At 45.8% G+C, this 21,460-nt stretch overlaps 1 protein-coding gene across 1 annotated transcript in view; it reads right to left on the reverse strand.

Annotated features, from left to right (window-relative positions):
• SLC48A1 (solute carrier family 48 member 1) overlaps positions 1–16,529 on the reverse strand; it is a 32,826-nt gene extending 16,297 nt beyond the window's left edge. Inside the window, exon 1 of the mRNA XM_073613651.1 lies at positions 16,300–16,529. Coding sequence (XP_073469752.1) covers positions 16,300–16,432 — 133 coding nt within the window. The 5' untranslated portion in view covers positions 16,433–16,529. The remainder of the gene's footprint in view (positions 1–16,299) is intronic.
• Positions 16,530–21,460: the final 4,931 nt, after the last annotated feature.

A 21,460-nucleotide genomic window follows, 5' to 3' on the forward strand; every position in this document is an offset into this window, starting at 1 on the left:
ATATCATAATGTAGAGTATAAGATTTCCTATCATTTGAGCCCAGTCTTGCCACACAGAGTTAATCCATCTCTGAGCAATCCTTTTTTATTGTTCAGTGAGATAAAACTTGACAAACAGAGAAAAACTTTGTCAAATCCTCCCCCTTGCTGTGAGTGACAGGTGATTTACATCTCGTGCACTAGCCTAAGGCTGGCCATACACTATTCAATTTTCCTGTTCAACTTTCCTTTAGATTTACCAAAACCATATAATAGGAGGTCAAACCTAAACACTTTCAATTTGGATGCAATCAGGCAGGACCTTGTACTACATAGTTGAAGGTAAATCTAAAGAAAATTGAACAGGAAAATTGTATGGTGTATGGCCAGCTTAAGACATGCATTATTTTTTAATTCCCTCCCCCACTCCTTTCTTCAGCAGATCTGCAAGGATTGGCTGTTCCACACCTCAGCATGATTTGGCATGCTGAAGTCATGTGGTTACTTTCCTGTCTTTTCACTGGATGTTGGAGATCATAGCAGAAGTTCAGTGTAAGAAATACACAGGAGAAATGCATATTGACAAGGGGAGTGTAGAGGTGGGCGGGGAGTCTACTGACATCACGACTCCACCCACTGAGCTCCAGACAACAGACCCACCCACAGAATCTGCAGTTTTTCGGGTCTAATAACAGACAGAGGGGAGACATTTGACAGGTAAAGATACATGCAGGAGGCATGTATATCCTTATAGATAACCCCTATGGCAGTAGTTTAAAAAGGATGACATTGGGTTTGCATCCACTTTAATGCAACAACCTTCACCCATCTGTTTGTTCCCCCTCCCTAAATACTTACCCGAGTCCTCTCTGAATCCAGTATTGCTGCAGCGCTGGTCTTTTTCCTTGCTCTTAGAGGCCAGACTGATAGCAGCAGAAGCCATCGTTTCCTGCCGTTGCCATTTAAATCCAGTGAGGGAGGAGCAGGGGGCATGAAAGACGCACTGTGTATCTATGGGCACACACAGCCTGGCTCGGGAGCGTGCCCGCATGTGTGCCCCCATAGCACATGGCTTGCTATGTGGAGAAAGCTTGGAGAGGACCGTGCTGGAGGGGGACCGCAGAAGAGGGGCTTCTCTGTGCCATCTTCTTACACAGGGCAAGTAAAAACACCCATTTTAGGTAAAACATACCAGCCTTTAATATCACTTTAATACAAACGAAGAAACAATAAACAAGCAGAACTGAACCGCATATCAAAAAATTGCTTAAATTATATAGTGCTTTAAGTCCTTGATTACATCTATTCCTGCTCATAGCCCTGTTTTGGAACTCCACTGCAGAGTGCGGATGCAACAGCAGGGCTCAGGAGCGGGCATGCACGAGTGCCCCTATGTTAAGCGGCTAGAAGAGGAGGTTCGAGGAGGTTTGGGGCTGCTCTGTGCCATTCCATGGCACAGAGCAGGCAAGTATAGAGATGTTTGTTATTTTTAATATTTTTACTGCAATTGCTTTAAGCCCCGGTTCACACAATCACACCACTTGTGATTTGCACCGAATTCCTGTGCAAATCGCGTGCAATGCGATTTCAGCCCATTTATTTTGAATGGCTCAAAACACACCACATCCTCGTGAAAAAGCTACATTTGCCTGAATTAAATCACTTTTTCATGCAGAACTCACTGCATTTTGTGATCTGCTTTTGTGGTGTCGTAAACTTGGGTTGCATCGATACTAGTATCGGTATCGATACCTAGGCTTTGCATGAGTACAAATGCTCCGATGCTTAATCCGATACCTGGGCAGTCAGGGGATGATCCGTGCGGTGGTGGAGGCAGTTACAAACACATCTCCTTGTATAGATTTTAACTCAAATCTCTTAAATCTCCCTGTATAGAATTCAACCACTTCAGTCCCGGACGGATTTACCCCCTTCCTGACCGGAGCACTTTTTGCGATATGGCACTGTGTCGCTTTAACTAACAATTGCGCGGTCGTGCGACGTTGCACCCAAACAAAATTGACGTCCTTTTTTTTCAGAGAAAGGTACTGGGAAATCGTGGGTCCCTATTCCCTTTCTCTGTCTCAAAGGGGAGATGTTAGAGAGCGCCCCCACGCCCCGACAGGGTTGTTAAAAAAAAAAAAATTACTGACAGACCACACCTCATCAGTGCCACCTATCAGTGTCCATCCATGCTACTATGCCACAACAAAAAAAAAAAAAAAAAAAAAAGTGTAAATCGGTAGATACTTGTACTTGGTCTTAAAAAAAAAGTGGGAACACAGTGCGACTGTTTTCCCACATTGCATCGGTGTGAAACAGGGCTAAAAGTCCATGTTGCTTTAGAACAGGGTTTCTCCAGAGACTGCTAAGGGTTCCTTGAGCAATTTCTGCCTCTCAGATAAGTTCCCACTGACACTATTGATCTTTTTAACGATCTTTAAATTGGGTAATTCTACCCGATGACTACAAATGTCTTTAATTCTTCCCAATGACCATCACACTAATGTGTCAGGAGTTGTAGATGGTCATTTTTAGCAGTGGTTCCTTAAAACCAGAAAGTTATTTCAGGGGTTCCTTCGTGTTGAGATAAAAAGCATATCAAGTCACAACTCCAGCATAGGTGAAGTCCAAAATCGCTGTAGTTGGAAAGCAGATGCTTTTCGGGAGACAAGCCCCCTTTCCTTGAGGACTTGGCCAACCTGATGCAGTTCCGCCATTTATATAAAATGTAAATATAATGCACTAGGCATTTGCACCTTCCTGTGTTTTAGTGGTTTGAAACACGCAGCATCGCTTTAAGCATTACAAACGTACCATTGGATGTGAGATGGAGTGAGAGCTGAGACTTTTTTGTGTTTGGATAAATCCATTCATGTCTTTTACTTGGCATAGCATTGGGGGTTCCTGAAAATAGTAGTGACACTTTTAGGTAAAAGTGCTGAGTCATCTGAACTAGGATATTGTTTAGAGGAGTTTCATTCTGCTGTAATGGGCATAAGGGGAACCTCATAATGTGACTCAGCCATTTAAAGCATATCTGAAATTGCTGAGTTTTGCTGACAATTTCACACTACATAGTTTACTGCAGCATCACTGTAGTCACTTCTGCAAATTATTTTTAAAGCAAACCTGTCACAGGATACATATGGGAGCTGCTATTGTCAACGTTCTCAATTTTCTCTGCTCAGCATGAACTAGTTTGGCTCTTTGGACAGATGTAGAACATCCAAAGAGTCCAGGGTTAAGCACAAGCTGATGGTTGCTACTGCAGCCTGATGCTTGTGCCCATTTTACTCAGCCGGCTCCCAGCTGTAAAGTGAAAGAAATCTAGTGGCTGTATAATGGTTGATCACTTTCACATTGCAGGCAGTACAGATAAGAAAATGGCAAGAACTCTTTATTCCCTGGGTTTTCTGCTAATGTTCTGGGGTAATTGTGTGCAAAACAAACACAGATACGTCATCCACACAGTCGCACTCTGCTCTGATCGGCTGGGGATCAGCTCACAGATCCCCTGCGGTACGCAATGGAATCTGTAAAAGGGGCCCAAGAGGGCCTTGTCAATTTTGTTTTATTTCTGTGTCCCGTTGAAGGGATTTCACTTCACTTTCAGGCCTGGAAACGCTAGAGGAAGTGATTGTTAATCTATAAAGTGAGGGGAATTCCACCTCTTAAGCTGGGTACACATGGTCGGAATATCTGCCAGTTCAGCAGAAATTGGCTAACATTTAGACAGTGTTTACAGCTGCCTGTCTATCAGAAGCCGGTCTTGCTGGAAAACCAGCATCTCCAGCAGCTGATTAGCTGCACAGAGAGGGAGATCTCAGCACTAACAGCGCTGGGTTGAACAAAAAACAAAACTTCTCCTTTGTACCCCACAATAAATGGCTGTCAGCAGAACATTTGTCTCCAGTGGATGATTTAGGCTCGGTTCACACCCGATGCCGACACGGCTCTCAGGGGGGTCCCATGCGTCCTGGTTCACTGTTTAAGCTCGAATTTCAGCCCGAATTTTGGGCTGAATTCGGATCTGAATGGACTGAAAAGGGCTGCTGTGCAAATTTGCACCAGAGCCGCATCAGAGATATGTGAACCGGCTCCATAGAGAGCCAGTCACAATCTCCTGCTACTGCGAATTGGATGTGAGGATCCGCATTAAAAAAAACATGAATCCAGAAGGCCTTTCATTGCACCTTTGCCAGGGGGGTATCTATATTAAAAAGTCTTTTCCCTGTGTAGTGGAGCAGATCCACAGTGACCCCCAGGGAAAATGCCATAGTGGTGTTTACTCTGTGGGGATCAGGGCACATTGTTGTAAGTGTATATATTCCCCCTCCCTTCTCATCAACCGTATTATACACTATTTTGGAGAGGATCACCCCATATTGTCCTGCAAAACTGTTGCTCATAGGCAACTTTAATGCTATCTTGGCCCCAGACCTCGATAGGCCCACTCCTCCTAAACAATTTTCTACAGATCTGCTTACCTGGGCCCAGGCAATGGGAGTTACTGAGGTTTGGAGATGGAAACACCCTACAGTTAGATCATACTCCTGTTTCTCCACCACATATAAAACATCCTCTCGAATTGACCCGGCCCTTGCAAATCCAACCATGTTGTCATTAGTACTAGATGCCACGTATTTACCTAGCGGGCTCTCAGACTACTACCCATTACTCCTTAGTATTTGCTCCCCCTCCTCCGGCGTCTGGGGACACATTGGCTTTCTCACGCTAAATTGATAGACACCATCCTGCATCGCCTGGCAAAATACTGGGACCTTAATGCGGGGTCTTCCTCTCCGGAAAAACACCTGGGATGCCTTCAAGGAGTTCACTAGGAGGCAGTACATTTCTTCTTTTGCTGAAATCTGCAGAGAACAAACTGCTACTACTACTGACCTACAGGCCACTGTGAATACCCAGACAGATATTTATGCCACCGACCACACTGATGCTCACTTTGATTCCCTCAATGCAGTGAAGCGCGTGCTTCATCTCCACCTGGCTGAGGTCACAAGACTGGACCTGTACCATAACAAACAAAGGTTCTTTGAACAGAGAGACCATAATGGCCGCCTTCTGGCTATGTTAGCGCAACACAACCAGCCCCTAACTGATTCCTAGCATTGTGACCTCTATGGGGGAGTCGGTCTCTTCTTTGCCAGCTATCCTGGATGCTTTTCGACAATATTATAGCTCCCTTTAAACCTCTGTGCTGCCTTTGGATTTTCAGTCCCGGGACCTTGCACCCTGGCTGGACCCACTGGCCCTCGGCTGGCTCTCAGATACATAAAGGGAGGCCTTTTCGAACCGATTACCCCGGAGGAGGTCCTGGTGGCAATTGCCTCCTTCCCCATTGGAAGGTCCCCGGGCCCAGATGGCTCCCCCGTGGAGTTTTAAGATTTATGGGGATCTCCTTACTCCTAAAATTGGCCCAGTTGTACTCCCAATGTCTGGCTGATGCTGCCCTCCCGGCCTCTGAGTCATGCCCATGCGGTACTGATTTACAAAGTTCCAAAAGACCCCATTTCATGTGCCTCATATAGGCCAATTGCTCTTCTTAATACGGATTTTAAAATCCTCACCAAATTGCTCACTATGACATTGCAGCCATTATTACCAATCAACATTGAAACTGATTAAAACCGGATTTATGGCACATAGAACTACTGACATCAAATTTAAGAAGACGACTATTCAAGAACATCCATGCGCAGCATCTTAATGAGGGTTCTAGGGTGGTGGCCTCCCTTGACAACGAAAAGGCCTTAGATACCGTGGAATGGCCCTTTCTCTGGGGAGGTTCCTCGCAGAATGGGGTTCCCCTTGACCTTCATTAAATGGCTGCAATTACTATACCAAAATCCCACGTCAGCACGTGTGTGGGGGGGGGGGGGGGGGGCGCTGTCACAGTCCTTCCCTCTATCCAGAGGTACTCGACAGGGTTGCCCTTTCTCTCTCGCTCTGGCCTTATTTGCCATAGAGATAGAGCCAATGGCAGAGGCCCTCTTCACCTCCCTTCACATTAAGGGGCTGTGGATTGGTTGGCTGGAGGAGAGGGTGGCACTGTACGCAGATGACCTCCTACTTTTTCTTAGTGATGCTGACTTGCCTCTGCAGATCCTTAACTCATTCATCTGCACAGGCCTTAAAGTGGTTGTAAACCCTTACAGACCACTTTAACCTACAGGTAAGCCTAGATTAAGGCTTACCTGTAGGTGCAAGAAATATCTCCTTAACCTACACGGTTAAGGAGATATTTTCCTAAAAATGGGCACCGATGTCTACGGCACATGCGTGCCATAGATAACGGCGCAGGTGCACTGAGCGTGCCGTTAGTGAAGGCAATCATACCGTCACTGACGGCTCCCGCGCGCATGCGCCGGAGTGACGTCATCGCTGCTCCGGCCAGTCACAGCGCCGGATCAGCGATACCCGGAAAGAAGATGGACGCTTCGTGAAAGAGGGGACAGCGGTGACATCGCAGGCTCCTGTGTCAGGTAAGTGACACATAATGGGCTACTATGAGATGCATAGTAGCCCATTATGCTTTACCTTTACAGGGAAACAAAGAGGAATTTAAAGTAAACTGGACTAAGTCCCTACTGTTCCCTATGGATCAGATGTTCCCTTGCAGTGGGTCGAGAGCTTCAGGTATCTCAGGGTGGTGGTGTTCAGACAAGCTTCAGATTACATTTCTCTAAATTTGTCCCCAGAGCTTCAAGAGGTTCGACAAAAAAAAAAAAACAAAAAAAAACAAAAAAAAAACCTTGAGCTGCTGATGCATATATACGGTTCTCTACCTAGTGTAAGTCATGTGCAACTGACGGATGTATTGTTTTGTCTGAACACATTTTTGGGGCCTGTATAGCATATTCATTTCAGGAGCTAATTAGCTAATAATTCTGTGGCGACCCATTTGCAATGTTTATGTATACAAGTTTTGCCAAGATAACGCACTCATTGAAAGGGTTGCCCCATTGTACTTCACAACCAATGTCTGTTTTATTCTTTATGTTATAAAATCAACAGATTTGACAGAAAAAAAAACCCCAAACATGTTATACTTATACTCCTTTTCTCAGGTCCCTCTTCGGTGCTCCTGGCCCCTCCCTCCTGTTTGATGCCCCCACAGTGAGCCACTTGCTATGGGGGCACCCGAACCGAGACTCAGCTCCATGTATCCATTCAGACACGGATCTGCGGTTTGGCCCGGTCCCCTCCTGATTGGCTGACTAATTGATAACAGCGGGAGCCAATGGCATTGGCTGAGACACACAGGAACAATTAGGAGGGGGAGTTCCGGAAGGCAGAGGCACATCGCTGGATAGAGATGGGCTCAGGTAAGTATTAGGGGGACTGCTGCACACAGAAGGCTTATTATCTTAATACATAGAATGCATTAAGAAAAAACCTTCTGCCCTTACAACCACTTTAACCGCTTCAGAGCCACGCAAACGACGGCAACAGCGCAGACATACATTGCCGGGATGACGTCTATTGACGTCGTCCCGTGCACGAGCGGCCTGCGTGCCCCCTGCAGGGCGCGCGCGGTGATCAGTGAGTCTATGAGACTCGCCTGATCACAGATCAGAGTAAGGGGTCTGTCCCGACCCCTTACCACATGATCAGCTGTGAGCCAATGACAGCTGATCATGTGATGTAAATAGAGCTGGTAATCGGCTATTTTTTCTCCTCGTGCTGACAGCGTGAGGAGGAGAAAAAAAAGCCGATCACCGGCAGCCGTGAGAAGGACATCAGTCCCTCTCACGGCGATCATCTGCCCCCTGCCAGTGACACCTAGCAAAAGGGAGCAGTGCCGCCTACCAGTGCCCACCAGCGTCACTCATCAGTGCCCACAGTGCCACCCATCAGCACCCACAGTGCCACAACAGTGCCCAGTGTCACCTACCAGTGCCCATAAGTGCCCATCAGTACTGCCCATCAGTGCCCATCCGTGCCACCCATCAGCGCCGCCTTATCTGTGCCTATCAGTACCGCCTTAACAGTGCCCATCAGTGCAGCCTATCAGTGCCCACCAGTGCCGCCTCATCAGCGCATATCAATGAAGGAGAAAAAATTACCTGTTTGCAAAATTTTATAACAAACTATGAAACTTTTTTTTTTTTTTTTTCAAAATTTTCCATCTTTTTTTGTTTGTTTAGCAAAAAATAAAAATCCCAGCTGTGATCAAATACCACCACAAGAAAGCTCTATTTGTGGGAAAAAAATGCTAAAAATTTCATTTGGGTACAGTGTTGTATGACCGCGCAATTGTCAAAGTGCGACAGCGCTGAAAATTGGTCTAGGCAGGAGGGGAGTTTAAGTGCCCAGTAAGCAAGTGGTTAAATAGGGACACGAACAACTGGATATTTCCCAGCCCACTGGAAGTTCTATCTTAATATTCTCACTATGGGAGAAAAGCAGACCATAAAAAGGGGTAAATTCTATAAACATGAAAATGTGCAAAAACAACTTACTGGTAATTCCAAAGCTGGGTTGAGCATACTAAGTGGGAAGCCGGCTACGACTCCTCAGGTAGTCGCAGCTGGCTTCCAAATCCATGCCAGCGGAGCCAGGGACCTGCAGTGGCGAGAACTTGCCACAGAATATCGGTGTTGGATTCCAGGGACTAGGGGCAGCGATCATTGGTGGATTTGTTTTTTGCTGCAGCTCACAGAAACTTCTTCTTAAAGCGATTTTAAAGTCTCAAGGTTTTTCACCTTAATGCTTTCCATGGGAGCACCCGATGAAGGGGAGGGGCCAGGAGCACCGGCAGGCACCCCAGAAGAGGAGGAGGATCAGGGCTGCTCTGTGCAAAACCCTTGCACAGGGTAGGTAAGTATAACATGTTGGTTATTTTTATTAAATAAAAAACAAAACCTTTACCTCCCTCAGCACCAGAAGTTCAGCAGCAGGATGAGGACCTGTCACTGCACAGAAGATTTCTACAGGATCCAGCTGTGGAGTGATTCGACTGCAGCTATAGGAGCAAAAATGATTTAGACCAAAATTTCAGCTTTCAGGGTTTAAGACCGATTACTTTAACTATTCTTGGAGGTTTACAAAGTGCTAGTATAGTTGGAGAGCGCAGAATTTCTGCACAACAGAGAAAAAAAAAAAAAAAAAGTAGGCTGGAGGACAGACCTTTAACTGGCCAACAGCAGAAGACATGACAGCAGTGCACTTTGCCCCTTGTGGCCCAGAAATATCTACATTAAGTTAAACACATCACATTCTTAAAGTGATTTTTTTTTTTAAACAAGACTTTACAAACATGTTATACTTGCCTGCTCTGTGTAATGGTTTTGCACAGAGCAGCCTGGATACTCCTCTGCTTGGGTCCCTCTTCGGTGCTCCTGGCCCCTCCCTCCTGTCGAGTGCCCCCACAGCAAGCAGCTTGCTATAGGGGTAGCCGAGCCACAGCTCCCCGTGTCCATTCAAACATGGAGATGCCGTTCAGCCCCTCCCCTCTCTTCCCTGATTGGTAGGCTGACTGACAGCCGCGGGAGCCAATGGAGCTGCTGCTGTTTCTCAGCCAATCAGGGGGGAGAGTCCCGGACAGCCGAGGGACTCAGACATCGCTGGACAGAGACGGGGCTGAGTTAAGTAATAGGGGGTGCTGGTACACACAGAAGGCCTTTTATTTTAATGCATTAAGATAAAAAAACAAACCTTCTGCCTTTATAATTCCTTTAAAAAGAGTTTGGCTGTTATTCCAATGAAGCACAGACATTTACAAATGCAAGGAGGCCAAATCCACGTAAACCTCAGGAGCCAGTCTGTCCAATCTGTGAGCCAACATGCCCTAGCCAAGCACAAAATACTGAAATCCTAAAATGCACTGACAATCCCCACATGTGACCGGCCTGCACACCTATAACCACAGACCTTTTTTTGGACAGATTTGAACATCTTCCTGTCATGAGGCTTTCAAGGTCAATTTTCAATTCAACATTTTATGTCTTCTTTTCCACAAACATCTACACAAATGTTCCTCACCAGCTCAATGTGAATACATGATTCACTATGACGTTTTTGAAGCGTTTGTGTTGAAAATTATTAATTTTTTAGCATTTCCCAAGAGTTTCTGGAAGAGCTTGGAATTCCCAAAATTTCTTTTATAGGAATGCCCTCATCCACCCAACCTCAGGAATGCAGTCATTTGGCAATTCTCATGCAGCTTCTTTAGCAATATCTGACTTGTAGGAATAAATGATAAATTCTGGACTTCAATGCTTGACTATGCACCAAGCAACCACAAGGATGAAGTGAAAAGCTTGTGAATATTTTATACTACCGTAAAACCTTGGTTTGAGAGTGTTTTGCAAGACAAGCAAAAATTTGAGACAAAAGGGTGTAAAAAAAAAAAAAAAAAGACAGTAGTACTAAACCCAAAACCAAACGTAATAAATTGCAGCTTACCAATCATTAGATGTGGTGGCTGCATTCGTTTTCTTTTTAAGGCTTTTCCCTTTGCTTTCACCTTGTGATCTGTGCCATACATGCTGTGTTAGAGTGCCCCCAAACTGAATCAAGGAGAACAGCAGGCACATTTGGACACCAACATTGTCAGTCTGGGGGGGAGGGGAGTGTTAGTGTATCTAAATCTGGTAGTACATCTGACAAAATGAATCCAAACTTCAGCTTATACAAGCATTTACAGCAACACGTTTATTTTTCCTTTTTGGGTTGAAGGTTTTACATGAATAAAAGGCAATTGATGTAAGCACCCATGTCAGTGGTAAATGGTATGTCTCAACACTAACTGATACATTTGCAGGAGAGCCTGTTCTGTTGGAATACAACAGATTTAGGCCTCGTTCAGACGTGCGGACCCACGAGCTCAATACGTAATCTGTCCGCTGATCCCCATTGAGCAGGCGGGTGGCAGGTCCATGTCCGCTACGCTTATGCAGAGCGGACACAGCCTGCTCTCCTCTATAGGCGGTGGGATAGAAACGGACCTCCCGTCCATTTCCATCCGACTGTCATTTGATCCAATCCCCATCCTTCTGTTTTCAGCAGATAGGTTTGGAAGTTGGTGGGTGTCACATGTCCGCTGACATCTGCCACTCCATAGGAGGGCAATGGAGGGTCTGATCAGGTCCACCTGAAAAACAGAGGCAGACCTGATTGGTACGCCCATGTGAAAAGGGCCTTACTGATCCATTCCAGAGACGGACACGAGCACAGCAGCTTCAGCCACTATCTCTTTCATCATTGGACAGATTGATAGCAGCAGGAGCCATCCAGTGACACGGAAGTGGGGGGGGGGGGGGCGCACAGAGTCCCATTGTCTGTGTCAATGGACCCAGACAGGTGCCCCCAGGGAGAACGGCTTTCCGTGGCGGCACCAGATAGAGGGGAGGAGCCTGGAGTTCCAGTGGGGCACCCCAGAAGAGGAGGATCATGACTGCTCTGTGCAAAACCCTTGCACAGAGAAGGTAAGTATAACACGTTTGTTATTTTTATGCAAAAAACGGGAACCTTTACTACCCCTTTAACAATACTTTGATGTAATGGCTGCAATATAACAAAATGTTCACTTCTGGGTTTAATAATACTTTAACCCTTACCTATCCTATCCAAAATTGGAAAAAAAGGCTTTAGTTACACTTTACCTAAATGTATACTTTAGGCTCGGTTCACATGAGCCGCATCCGACGCACAGCATGGGTTCCGGTGCGTGCTGGTTCACCGTTTCAGGTCTGATTTCAGCCTGAATTTTGGGCTGAATTCGGACCTGAAATGGACCAAAAAGGCACACATTTTTCCTGCAAAATGCATCGGACCTGCTGCAGAGATGTGTGAACCGGCTCCACAGAGAGCAGTCACATTCTCCTGCTATGCCCCACATCCAATTCGCATAAGTGTGAACCCAGCCTAAGGTTTACTCTTTTTTGATCATCGCCAGAGAAAGCACTATCAATCAGTTCACATAGATTATCCCTTTCTGGAATAAATATATGTGCTATCTGTTCCAAGACAATTAAAATCTGCCATAAAAATCTACATGTGTATGGGTTATTTCAGTTTATTCACAACATCCCCTTTGCTTAGTTCTTCAGTTAAAAACAGATGTTTGCAAGGATTTTGTTTTGCTACTAGAACATCGTTTGCATATTTTAGGACCACCAAAACACAAAGCTAATTGAAAATATTAACTATTGGCAACAAGTACAGTGGGATTTATATCTCTATAGGTATTGTGCATATGAGTTTAATAAGGTTATGAATTAATTTTGGCCTTAAGTGCATAGCAGGCATGCTGGCAATGGTTTTGTCTTATCTTGCAAAATGCAGCTGTTTTTAGTGCAGCCAAGCAGAAAACATTCATTCCAAAGTGCACAGATTTCCAAGAACACTGGGAGGAATTTCATACGGAAAGAAAAAAAAAAAAAAAAAAAATACCAACAACCGAAAAGAAATAACACAAAATCTTAACTTGAAGCTTTAATTCACAAGGAAAGATCAAACCCAGGAATTATGAAAACGGTTCTATATAGTAGTAGTACTAATAATAATCTACTGATACATATTCAAGACGAGCTTTACACACTAATGTAGTAAAATGTATTTAAAGTGGCAAAAATTCACAGCTGCAATCCAGGCAGTCCCCCAGGTACTTATAGGAAAGTTATTTTATTGGAGCCCAGAGTTTAGCAACAACTATTTGAATGAAAGGATATAAAAAAGCCACACAAAGCCTTCTTTTTAGTTTTCAATTTTACCACTTGCCGATCCCCGAATGTACAAAAACATCCTGGCTGCAAGTGGCTATAACAAGTTCATGGCTGCAGCTCCTGTCATTAGCTTCCTGTCATTTTTAAGGCCAGAGACAAACGGTTCACGGTTCAGTAAAGGGCTGCTTCACACCACAGCGGAATGCGCCTTTCCCAAATCCTGCTGAGGGAAAACACTTTTTTTTGTGCTGCTCCTTTCAAATACTCTAAAGCAGCACTTTCTGATTACAAAAACCTGGCATATGTGACCGTGAAAGAAGGAATTTTAGGAATATGCATTTTCTTTAGTTTAGTCATTTTATTAGGACATTACCTGAATAAGATTACATGCAGTGCATATTGTAAGAAAAGATTCTCCGATGATCAGCATGTTCTGCCCAGAAACTCCACCAATTATGACCTCCTTATCAGCTGGATGCCAGTGGTGGAAGACCCAGTCATCTGTCTACCTAGTCATGGTTTATACAATATCTGTACAATGTCCAACAACTATGCCATGCAAATCCATAGAAAATTTATAGAAAATCAATCATGCCTTTGCACCAGCTGTTGGTAAAGCAGCAATTGTGAAATTAGATACTAATCTGAGGGCGGCACAGTGGTGTAGTGGTTAGCACTTTCACCTAGCAGCAATAGGGTCACTGGTTCAAATCCCAACCACGACACTACCTGCCTGGAGTTTGCATGTTCTCCCTGTGCCTGCGTGGGTTTCCTCCGGGTACTCCAAAGACATGCTGGTAGGTAATTACATCCTGTCGAAAAAATTGGCCAAATACTGTATGTGTATGTTGTATGTGTTTGTAAGCGCATTGGGACCCCATGGGGTAAAGGATCGCGATATACCGCAGATGGACACCGGTGGCAAAAAGCGCCCTGAGGCGATTGAGTTTGCATAGGTAGCGCTATACAAGTCACTCATTCATTCATTGTGTAACCTGGGGTGGATTTGATTTAAATCAAGTCAATTTAAATCACTAGTAAAAAGGCTTGATTGAAATCAACTCGATTTAAATCATAATTTTTAAAGAGCAACTGTCATCTCTGTCCTGCAGTGGCTCCTCCTCTGACCTGCTGTTGACGCACCGACAGTCTCATTCACTTTAATGGGACGGTTGGTGATGTGGCAGTGATACAACAAGGTGAGGGACGAGGCGGCAGCAGGTGAGTGGATGCCCAACAGGCGCTGCCATGATGGAGCTGAAATGACAGGTGCTCTTTAAATGCAAGGACTTATTCTTGCTGGTCGTTAGAATCTTTAATACTTGCAAACAAAGTGAAGGTTTCCTATTTAGAATAATAAGCGGTCAGGTTAGTAAAACAGTGATATCAGAACCGATTCAATCATACAGTTTGTAGTGTACATAGATTTGCAAAACAATGGGATAAAGGAATATTCCTGAAATTTGTTTTAGCTCATGGTTACTGTGAAATTGTGTGAATGCATCAATGCAGTGCATGTTATCTCAGCTTGCAGAGCTTGGAGTCATTGAATGAGTTTACCAAAAATGTAAATATTGCATAATATACAGCCTCATGCTACATAATTAAGCTCCATTTCATGCTGAATAAACTAAATTATTAATGTATCTTAAATGGAAAACTATCTTTAGATAGATTTTTGCTCCAAAAGCAAGTTATTAAAATATATTTGATAAAAATTAAAAAAAAATCATATATACAAAAAAATAAATAATCAAATTTTTTATTTCTTTTTTTTTTATTTAAAGCGGGGGTCCACCTATCTATTGTTTTTTTTTTTTTTTTTTTTAGTTAATTCACAAACTTTTCTTCTCAGCATTACATACTCACATATTGTGTGTAATATGTCCGCCTGTGTCAGATTTCCTCAGAAAGAATAACTTATTATTCACTGCAGGCGGTTTCCATCTTCATTGTGGGCATTTGAAGCCCACAAGCATTTATTTCCTGGATGTGGTGAATGCTGTGCTCCCAGCATTCACCGCTCGTTCCCGCACATGCTCAGTGGCATCCTGGGAAGCCTGAGACTAGCTCCCAGGAGTCTGGGAGAGGCTAGAAACACGCCTACTCCCACGGGAGGAGAACCAGGAAGTGCAAAGAAGAATAGAAAAATAAACGGCATGTCAGCATCTAGGCAAGGAAGAGAATACATACAGATATTGTTCAAAATTTGGGTGGAACCCCGCTTTAACCACTTCAGATTTGGCTGCTCAATGACCAGGCAATTTTTTGCAATACGGCACTGCGTCACTTTCACTGACAATTGCGCGGTTGTGCGACGTTGTACCCAAACAAAACTGACGTCCTTTTTTTTCCCCACAAATAAAACTTTCTTTTGGTGGTATTTGATCACCTCTACGGTTTTTATTTTTTGCGCTATAAGTAAAAGAAGAGCAACAATATAAAAAAAAAAAAAAAAAAATATTTTTTACTTTTTGCTATAATAAACATCCTAAATTTAAAAAAAAAACAAACTTTTTTCTTCAGTTTAGGCCGATATGTAATATTCTATATATTTTTGGTAAAAAAAAAAAAAAAAACGCAATAAGCGCATATTGATTGGTTTGCGCAAAAGTTGTAGCGTCTACAATATAGGGGATAGATTTATGGCATTTTTATACTAGTAATGGGGGTGAGCTGCGATTTTAATCGGGACTGAGATATTGCGGCGGACAAATTGGACACTTTTGACACATTTTTGAGACCATTGACAATTATACAGCGATCAGTGCTATAAAAATGCACTGATTACTGTATAAATGTCACTGGCAGGGAAGGGGTTAACTGTGTTCCCTAGATGTGTTCTAATTGTATAGGGGGGGGGGGGGGGGGAATGGGACTGACTAGGGGAGGAGAGAGAGATTCATACTTAGTATGAACACATGATTTATCTCCTCTCCTCTGAGAAAACCAGGATTTGTGCGTTTACACACACAGATGCCAGTTCTTGCTCTGTCACAAGCGTTCGCAGGTGCCCGGCAGTCATTGGACACTCGCATCAGCGGCACACCTAAAGCGTCTTAAAGAGCCGACGTACAGTTACGGTGGTTCTCCCAGGTGAGCGAGCTAGAGAGTGTGTGTGTGTGTGTGTGTGTGTGTGTGTGTGTGTGTGTGTGTGTGTATATATATATATATATATATATATATATATACACACATATACATACATACACACACACTTTTTTTTTTTTTTTTACGAGTACTTACTTTTATTTTTTAGTACACACCGATACCTACCACGACTGTTTTGTTTTTACTTCAGCTGTCAGCAATGGTACAAAACGCTGCACCCACCTACTGCAGGGGGGGCACCCGCAGACACACGCTGCGCCCACCTACTGCGGGGGGGGGGGGGGCACCCGCAGACACGCTGCGCCCACCTATGGCAGGGGGGGCACGCTTGGCATCAAGTTTGCTAACCTGCAAGAAAAGTATGCCCAGCCCTTGTAACCCTTTAGGAGACCCTGTGTGCTCCTCTCAGAGACCCCTGACCTGCTCCCCTCCATCCACAGACACCCCCTGTGCTCCCAGTACCATGGATGACTATGACATCATCCCCACTACACCTGCATAGTAACAGTGACCGTACCTGACAGGCCTCCCATAGCCGCAGTCCACGGCTGCCCGAATCCCACATTCCACGCCAGGAACGCCGACAGACCAATCACAGCGCCCACCGAGGCGTAAGCGATCCGAATCCAGAGCAGCCTGGTGACCGCCATGGTGCCCCGAGAGATACAACCTCACTAAGCTGCTCCCTCCTCACCACAGTGCGCAAACACTACTCGCCCGGGGATCACAGCTGATTGGAGGACAGAGCTGCCAACTACAAGGGGCGGAGCTTGGGACTAGGAAGCCTCTTCCAATGGGAAAACAAAAGTATGTTCACCAATAGGAGGAGACCTGTGGCACCGGTTACTAAGCAGAGACGAAGATGATTGTGTCGTCGTATAGAGAGCGGGAGGTGTACACTTCCTGTGTGAGAACTTAGAACGAGGCGTGGAACGCAGATTGAGAGGAAGGGGGTGGGGAGCTGCTGCAGCTGGTGGTATTGTAGTTACCAGGATCAGAGTAGAGTGGTGCGGGCTTCATTACTTGTCTTTTAGGCCTCATGGACACGGGGTGTGTGAATAAGCCTCACTGATTGAAAGACCTGCTGGCGGTAAAAGTCCCCTTTCCCCACTGAGAGCAGTGCTAGCTGGCTTCCTTCAGCATGGATCCCATTAATAGTATGATTGAAGAAGCACTGCTGCTGCTTTTGTTGAGGAGGATTAGAAGACGGAGACAATTGGAAGAGAAGCGAGCCAATCATCAGTACCGGGTACAACGTTTGCTGTCCCAGCATTCCTCTGCACAGTACTTCACAACCATGTATGGTGAGCTGCGCAAATATCCCGACAAGTTCTTCGGTGTGACCCGGATGTCCATCGGCACTTTCGATGACCTTCTTGAACGGCTGCGCCCCCGATTCTCCTGTATGGACACCCAGCTGAGGATGAGCGTGTCCCCGGAACAGCATCTCCTGGTCACACTCCGGTATGGGAAAGATTACTAAAACGTGAAAGGGTGTGTGTCTGGGATTCACCCGGACAGTTCGGGTTTGGAATCATGTGTCCGGGTTTCAGACTGCCTGAAACCCGGATACATTATTCAGACTGGACTATGGCTTCCAAGCAGGGGTACTGGCTGCAGTTGTCCAACCTGAGAGTGTATGTTACAGTCTTCCACACTGCCCAAAGCCAGCACTAACAATCCCCCCTCCCCAAACACACCGATAGGAGAGAGGGTTCAGTCTGCACCTCTTTCCCCCCCTACCCCTCTGTGTCTGCCCACACTCCAATCCCCAGCTCTGTACCTCAGAAAAGGAAAGTGGGGACGGGAAATTTGAAGCCCAGCAGCCTCAGATACATCTGGATGAGAGGTGCTGACTGCCAAGGGGTGAGTGAGCTCACTATCCATCCCTGTCTGTGACTGAAGTCTCCCCCCTTCTCTCTCCTTCCTCTGAGAGAGTACACTAAGGTAATCAGGGTTCTCAGAGCACCCTTTACATCAGAGTTCCCCTTTACATGAGAGGCGACAGTGTTCCCTCCTTACATCAGAGTCCTCTCCGTACATCAGAGTTCTCAGTGTCCCCCCTTAGATCAGAGTTCCCAGAGCATCCCTTATGTTAGAGTCCCCAGAGTTCTCCCCTACAGTAAACGGGAACTCTGCGAGTTCAGATGTAAAAGAGGAACTGTTATTAACTTCATATGATTAGAAATGTTATTTATTTTTTTTTTTTATTCTTTTTTTATTTAGAAATGTTATTTAATAGCAAGTGTTTGTCCGTTGGGTTTAATATTGAGTTGGCCCATCCTTTGCAGCTATAACAGCTTCAACTCTTCTGGGAAGGCTGTCCACAAGGTTTAGAAGTGTGTCTATGGGAATGTTTGACCATTCTTCTAGAAGCACATTTGTGAGGTCAGGCACTGATGTTGGACGAGAAGGCCTGGCACACAGCCTCCACTCTAATTCATCCCAAAGGTGTTCTATTAGGTTGAGGTCAGGACTCTGTGCAGGCTAATCAAGTTCCTCCACCCCAAACTCGCTCATCCGTGTCTTTATGGATCTTGCTTTGTGCACTGGTCCAAATCATTTGGTGGAGGGGGAATTATGGCATGGGGTTGTTTTTCAGGGGTTGGACTTGGCCCGTTAGTTCCAGTGAAGGGAACTCTTTAGGCATCAGCACACCAAGACATTTTGGACAATTTCATGCTCCCAACTTTGTGGGAACAGTTTGGGGATGGCCCCTTCCTGTTCTAACATGACTGCGCACCAGTGCACAAAGCAAGTTCCATAAAGACATGGATGAGCGAGTTTGAGGTGAAGGAACTTGACTTGCCTGCACAGAGTCCTGACCTCAACCCGATAGAACAACTTTGGGATGAATTAGAGTGGAGACTGCAAGCCAGGCCTTCTTGTCCAACATCTGTGCCTGTCCTCACAAATGGGCTTCTGGGAGAATGGTCAAACATTTCCATAGATACACTCCTAATCCTTGTGGACATCCTTCCCAGAAGAGTTGAAGCTGTTATATTTACGAAGGGTGAGCCAACTCAATATTGAACCCTACGGACTAAGACTGGGATGCCATTAACCCTTTCGCTGTCAGAGTCCTTTTTGCACACAGGTTTAAAAAATCATTTTAGGCCTGAAGATTACACAGAACCCACAAATATTATTACATATTTTCTGAAAGCAGACACCCTAGAGAATAAAATAGTGGTAGTTGCAGTTTTTTATGTCACACAATATTACCGCAAAGGTAATTTTCAGTAAAAAAAAAAAATTAACGTGAATTGAAGGGCAACCAAATGCAATAAATGACCCAAATTTTTAGTAAAATATAAAAGACGAGGTTGCACCGAGTAAATGGATACCCAACATGCCAAACCTTAAATTTATGTGCACCCATGAAATGGCGACAAACTTCAATACCCTATATCTTCTATAGGCGACGCTTCAAAAACCACCTATAGGTATCAGTTTAGTGTTACGGAGAAGGTCTTGTGTTAGAATTATTGCTCTCACTCCGGCATGCGCTGCGGTGTGTAACGTGTATTGCAATCAACATTTTCACGCATAGGCGCCCCGACGCATGAGTTATCGTTCATGCGTGTGTGTATATGTGGGGGGCCTCCATTTTTTTTGGGGGGGGTGTTATGTGCTTGGGTGTAACCTTATTTTGCGGGCAATTTATCGGGGCAATAGCTGGTGTTCTGCTGTTGGTACTTCAATCATCACGGCACCATGGTGTCAGAATGAATGGAGCGCATTATTTTTTATACTACATTGTAATATAAATGAAATAGTTCAACTCACCATAATGCAGAATCAGTTGGAGCCCTGAGTGTGTCACTTTCCACGTTGCCTGCTACCAGATGAGGAATGCCACTTGCCGCGCTGCCTGCCACCAGTTGAGGAATGCCACTTGCCACGTCACCTGCCTGTGCCACCAGTTGAGGAATGCCACTTGCCACGCTGCCTGCCACCAAATGAGGAATGCCACTTGCCGCGCTGCCTGCCACCAGTTGAGGAATGCCACTTGCCACGTCACCTGCCTGTGCCACCAGATGAGGAATGCCACTTGCCATGCTGCCTGCCACCAAATGAGGAATGCCACTTGCCACGTCACCTGCCTGTGCCACTAGATGAGGAATGCAACTTGCCACCAAATGTGGAATGCCACTTGCCGCGCTGCCTGCCACCAGTTGAGGAATGCCACTTGCCACGTCACCTGTCTGTGCCACCAGATGAGGAATGCCACTTGCCATGCTGCCTGCCACCAAATGAGGAATGCCACTTGCCACGTCACCTGCCTGTGCCACTAGATGAGGAATGCAACTTGCCACCAAATGTGGAATGCCACTTACCACGTCACCTGCCTGTGCCACCAGATGAGGAATGCCACTTGCCACGCTGCCTGCCACCAAATGAGGAATGCCACTTGCCGCGCTGCCTGCCACCAGATGAGGATTGCCACTTGCCATGCTTGCTTGCCACCAGTTGAGGAATGCCACTTGCCACGCTTGTCTGCCACCAGTTGAGGAATGCCACTTGCCACGTCACCTGTCTGTGCCACCAGATGGGGAATGCCACTTGCCACTCTGCCTGCCACCAAATAAGGAATGCCACTTGCCATGTCACCTGCCTGTGCCACCAGATGAGGAATGCCACTTGCCACATCACCTGCCAGTGCCACCAGATGAGGATTTTCACTGCATTGGTGACACTGGTTCAGTGATCATTCTTGAGTGAGGGCAGGAGAGCAGAGATGCGGGGCGGGCGGTGAGAGATGATGTCATCTCTCTGTTCCCCGCCACACCTCCGACATTCTGTATGCTGTGAGGGCAGAAGAGTGGTAATGCTAGGCGGGCAGGGAGAGATGATGTCATCTCTCTGCTCCCCACCGCACTGCCGACATTCCTCGCGCTGTGAGGACGGATGAGCGGTGATGCTAGGTGGGCAGAGAAAGATGTCATCTCTGCTCCCAGCCCGCTTCCCTCACGGTGACTCAAAATGTCATGCCGCCTGCCGTGGCCCGGCTGCAAAGACGCTGCGGCCCGGTAGTGGGCCACGGCCCGGGGGTTGACGACCCCTGACATAGGGGACAAACCCCTATGTGATGATTTTTAGTTGACAGGTTCTCTTTATTGAGAAATGACTCCACTGAATGTTTTGCAATGCCGAATGCATTGCAAAATATCCTTTCTCGGCAAAGTGTGCCGGGAACACCGAGAGCTTTACCCGGAAGTGACGTCACAGACGTCGCATTCCGAGTCACAAGAAGAAGGGGAGGAGAGCAGACGTGTATCCGCTCTTCTTCCCCTCTACCCGCCAGCGCCCGCCATGGAGATCACGGCCCGCCGATGGCCAAGTGGAGCCCGGTAAGCATGGAGGAGCATCGGTACGGGGGGTGTGTGTTAGCGATCGGGCGGCAGTGGAGCCGCCCAAATGCTCTCACCTGACAGGCAGGAGTCTGCCTGTCAGTTTCACACACAATCCCGGTGGCTGCAGGCTGTGATGCACCCCACCGTACGGACCTAGGTCATGTGCGTGTAAAAGCGGGCATCCCAATACTTTTGACAATATGTATGTATGTATATGAAAGTGAGTATACCCCTCACATTTTTGTAAATATTTTATTATATCTTTTCATGTGACAACACTGAAGAAATGACACTTTGCTACAATGTAAAGTAGTCAGTGTA

Source organism: Aquarana catesbeiana, linkage group LG02, assembly GCF_042186555.1.
Source record: "Aquarana catesbeiana isolate 2022-GZ linkage group LG02, ASM4218655v1, whole genome shotgun sequence".
In the NCBI taxonomy this organism is placed as follows: Eukaryota; Metazoa; Chordata; class Amphibia; order Anura; family Ranidae; genus Aquarana; species Aquarana catesbeiana.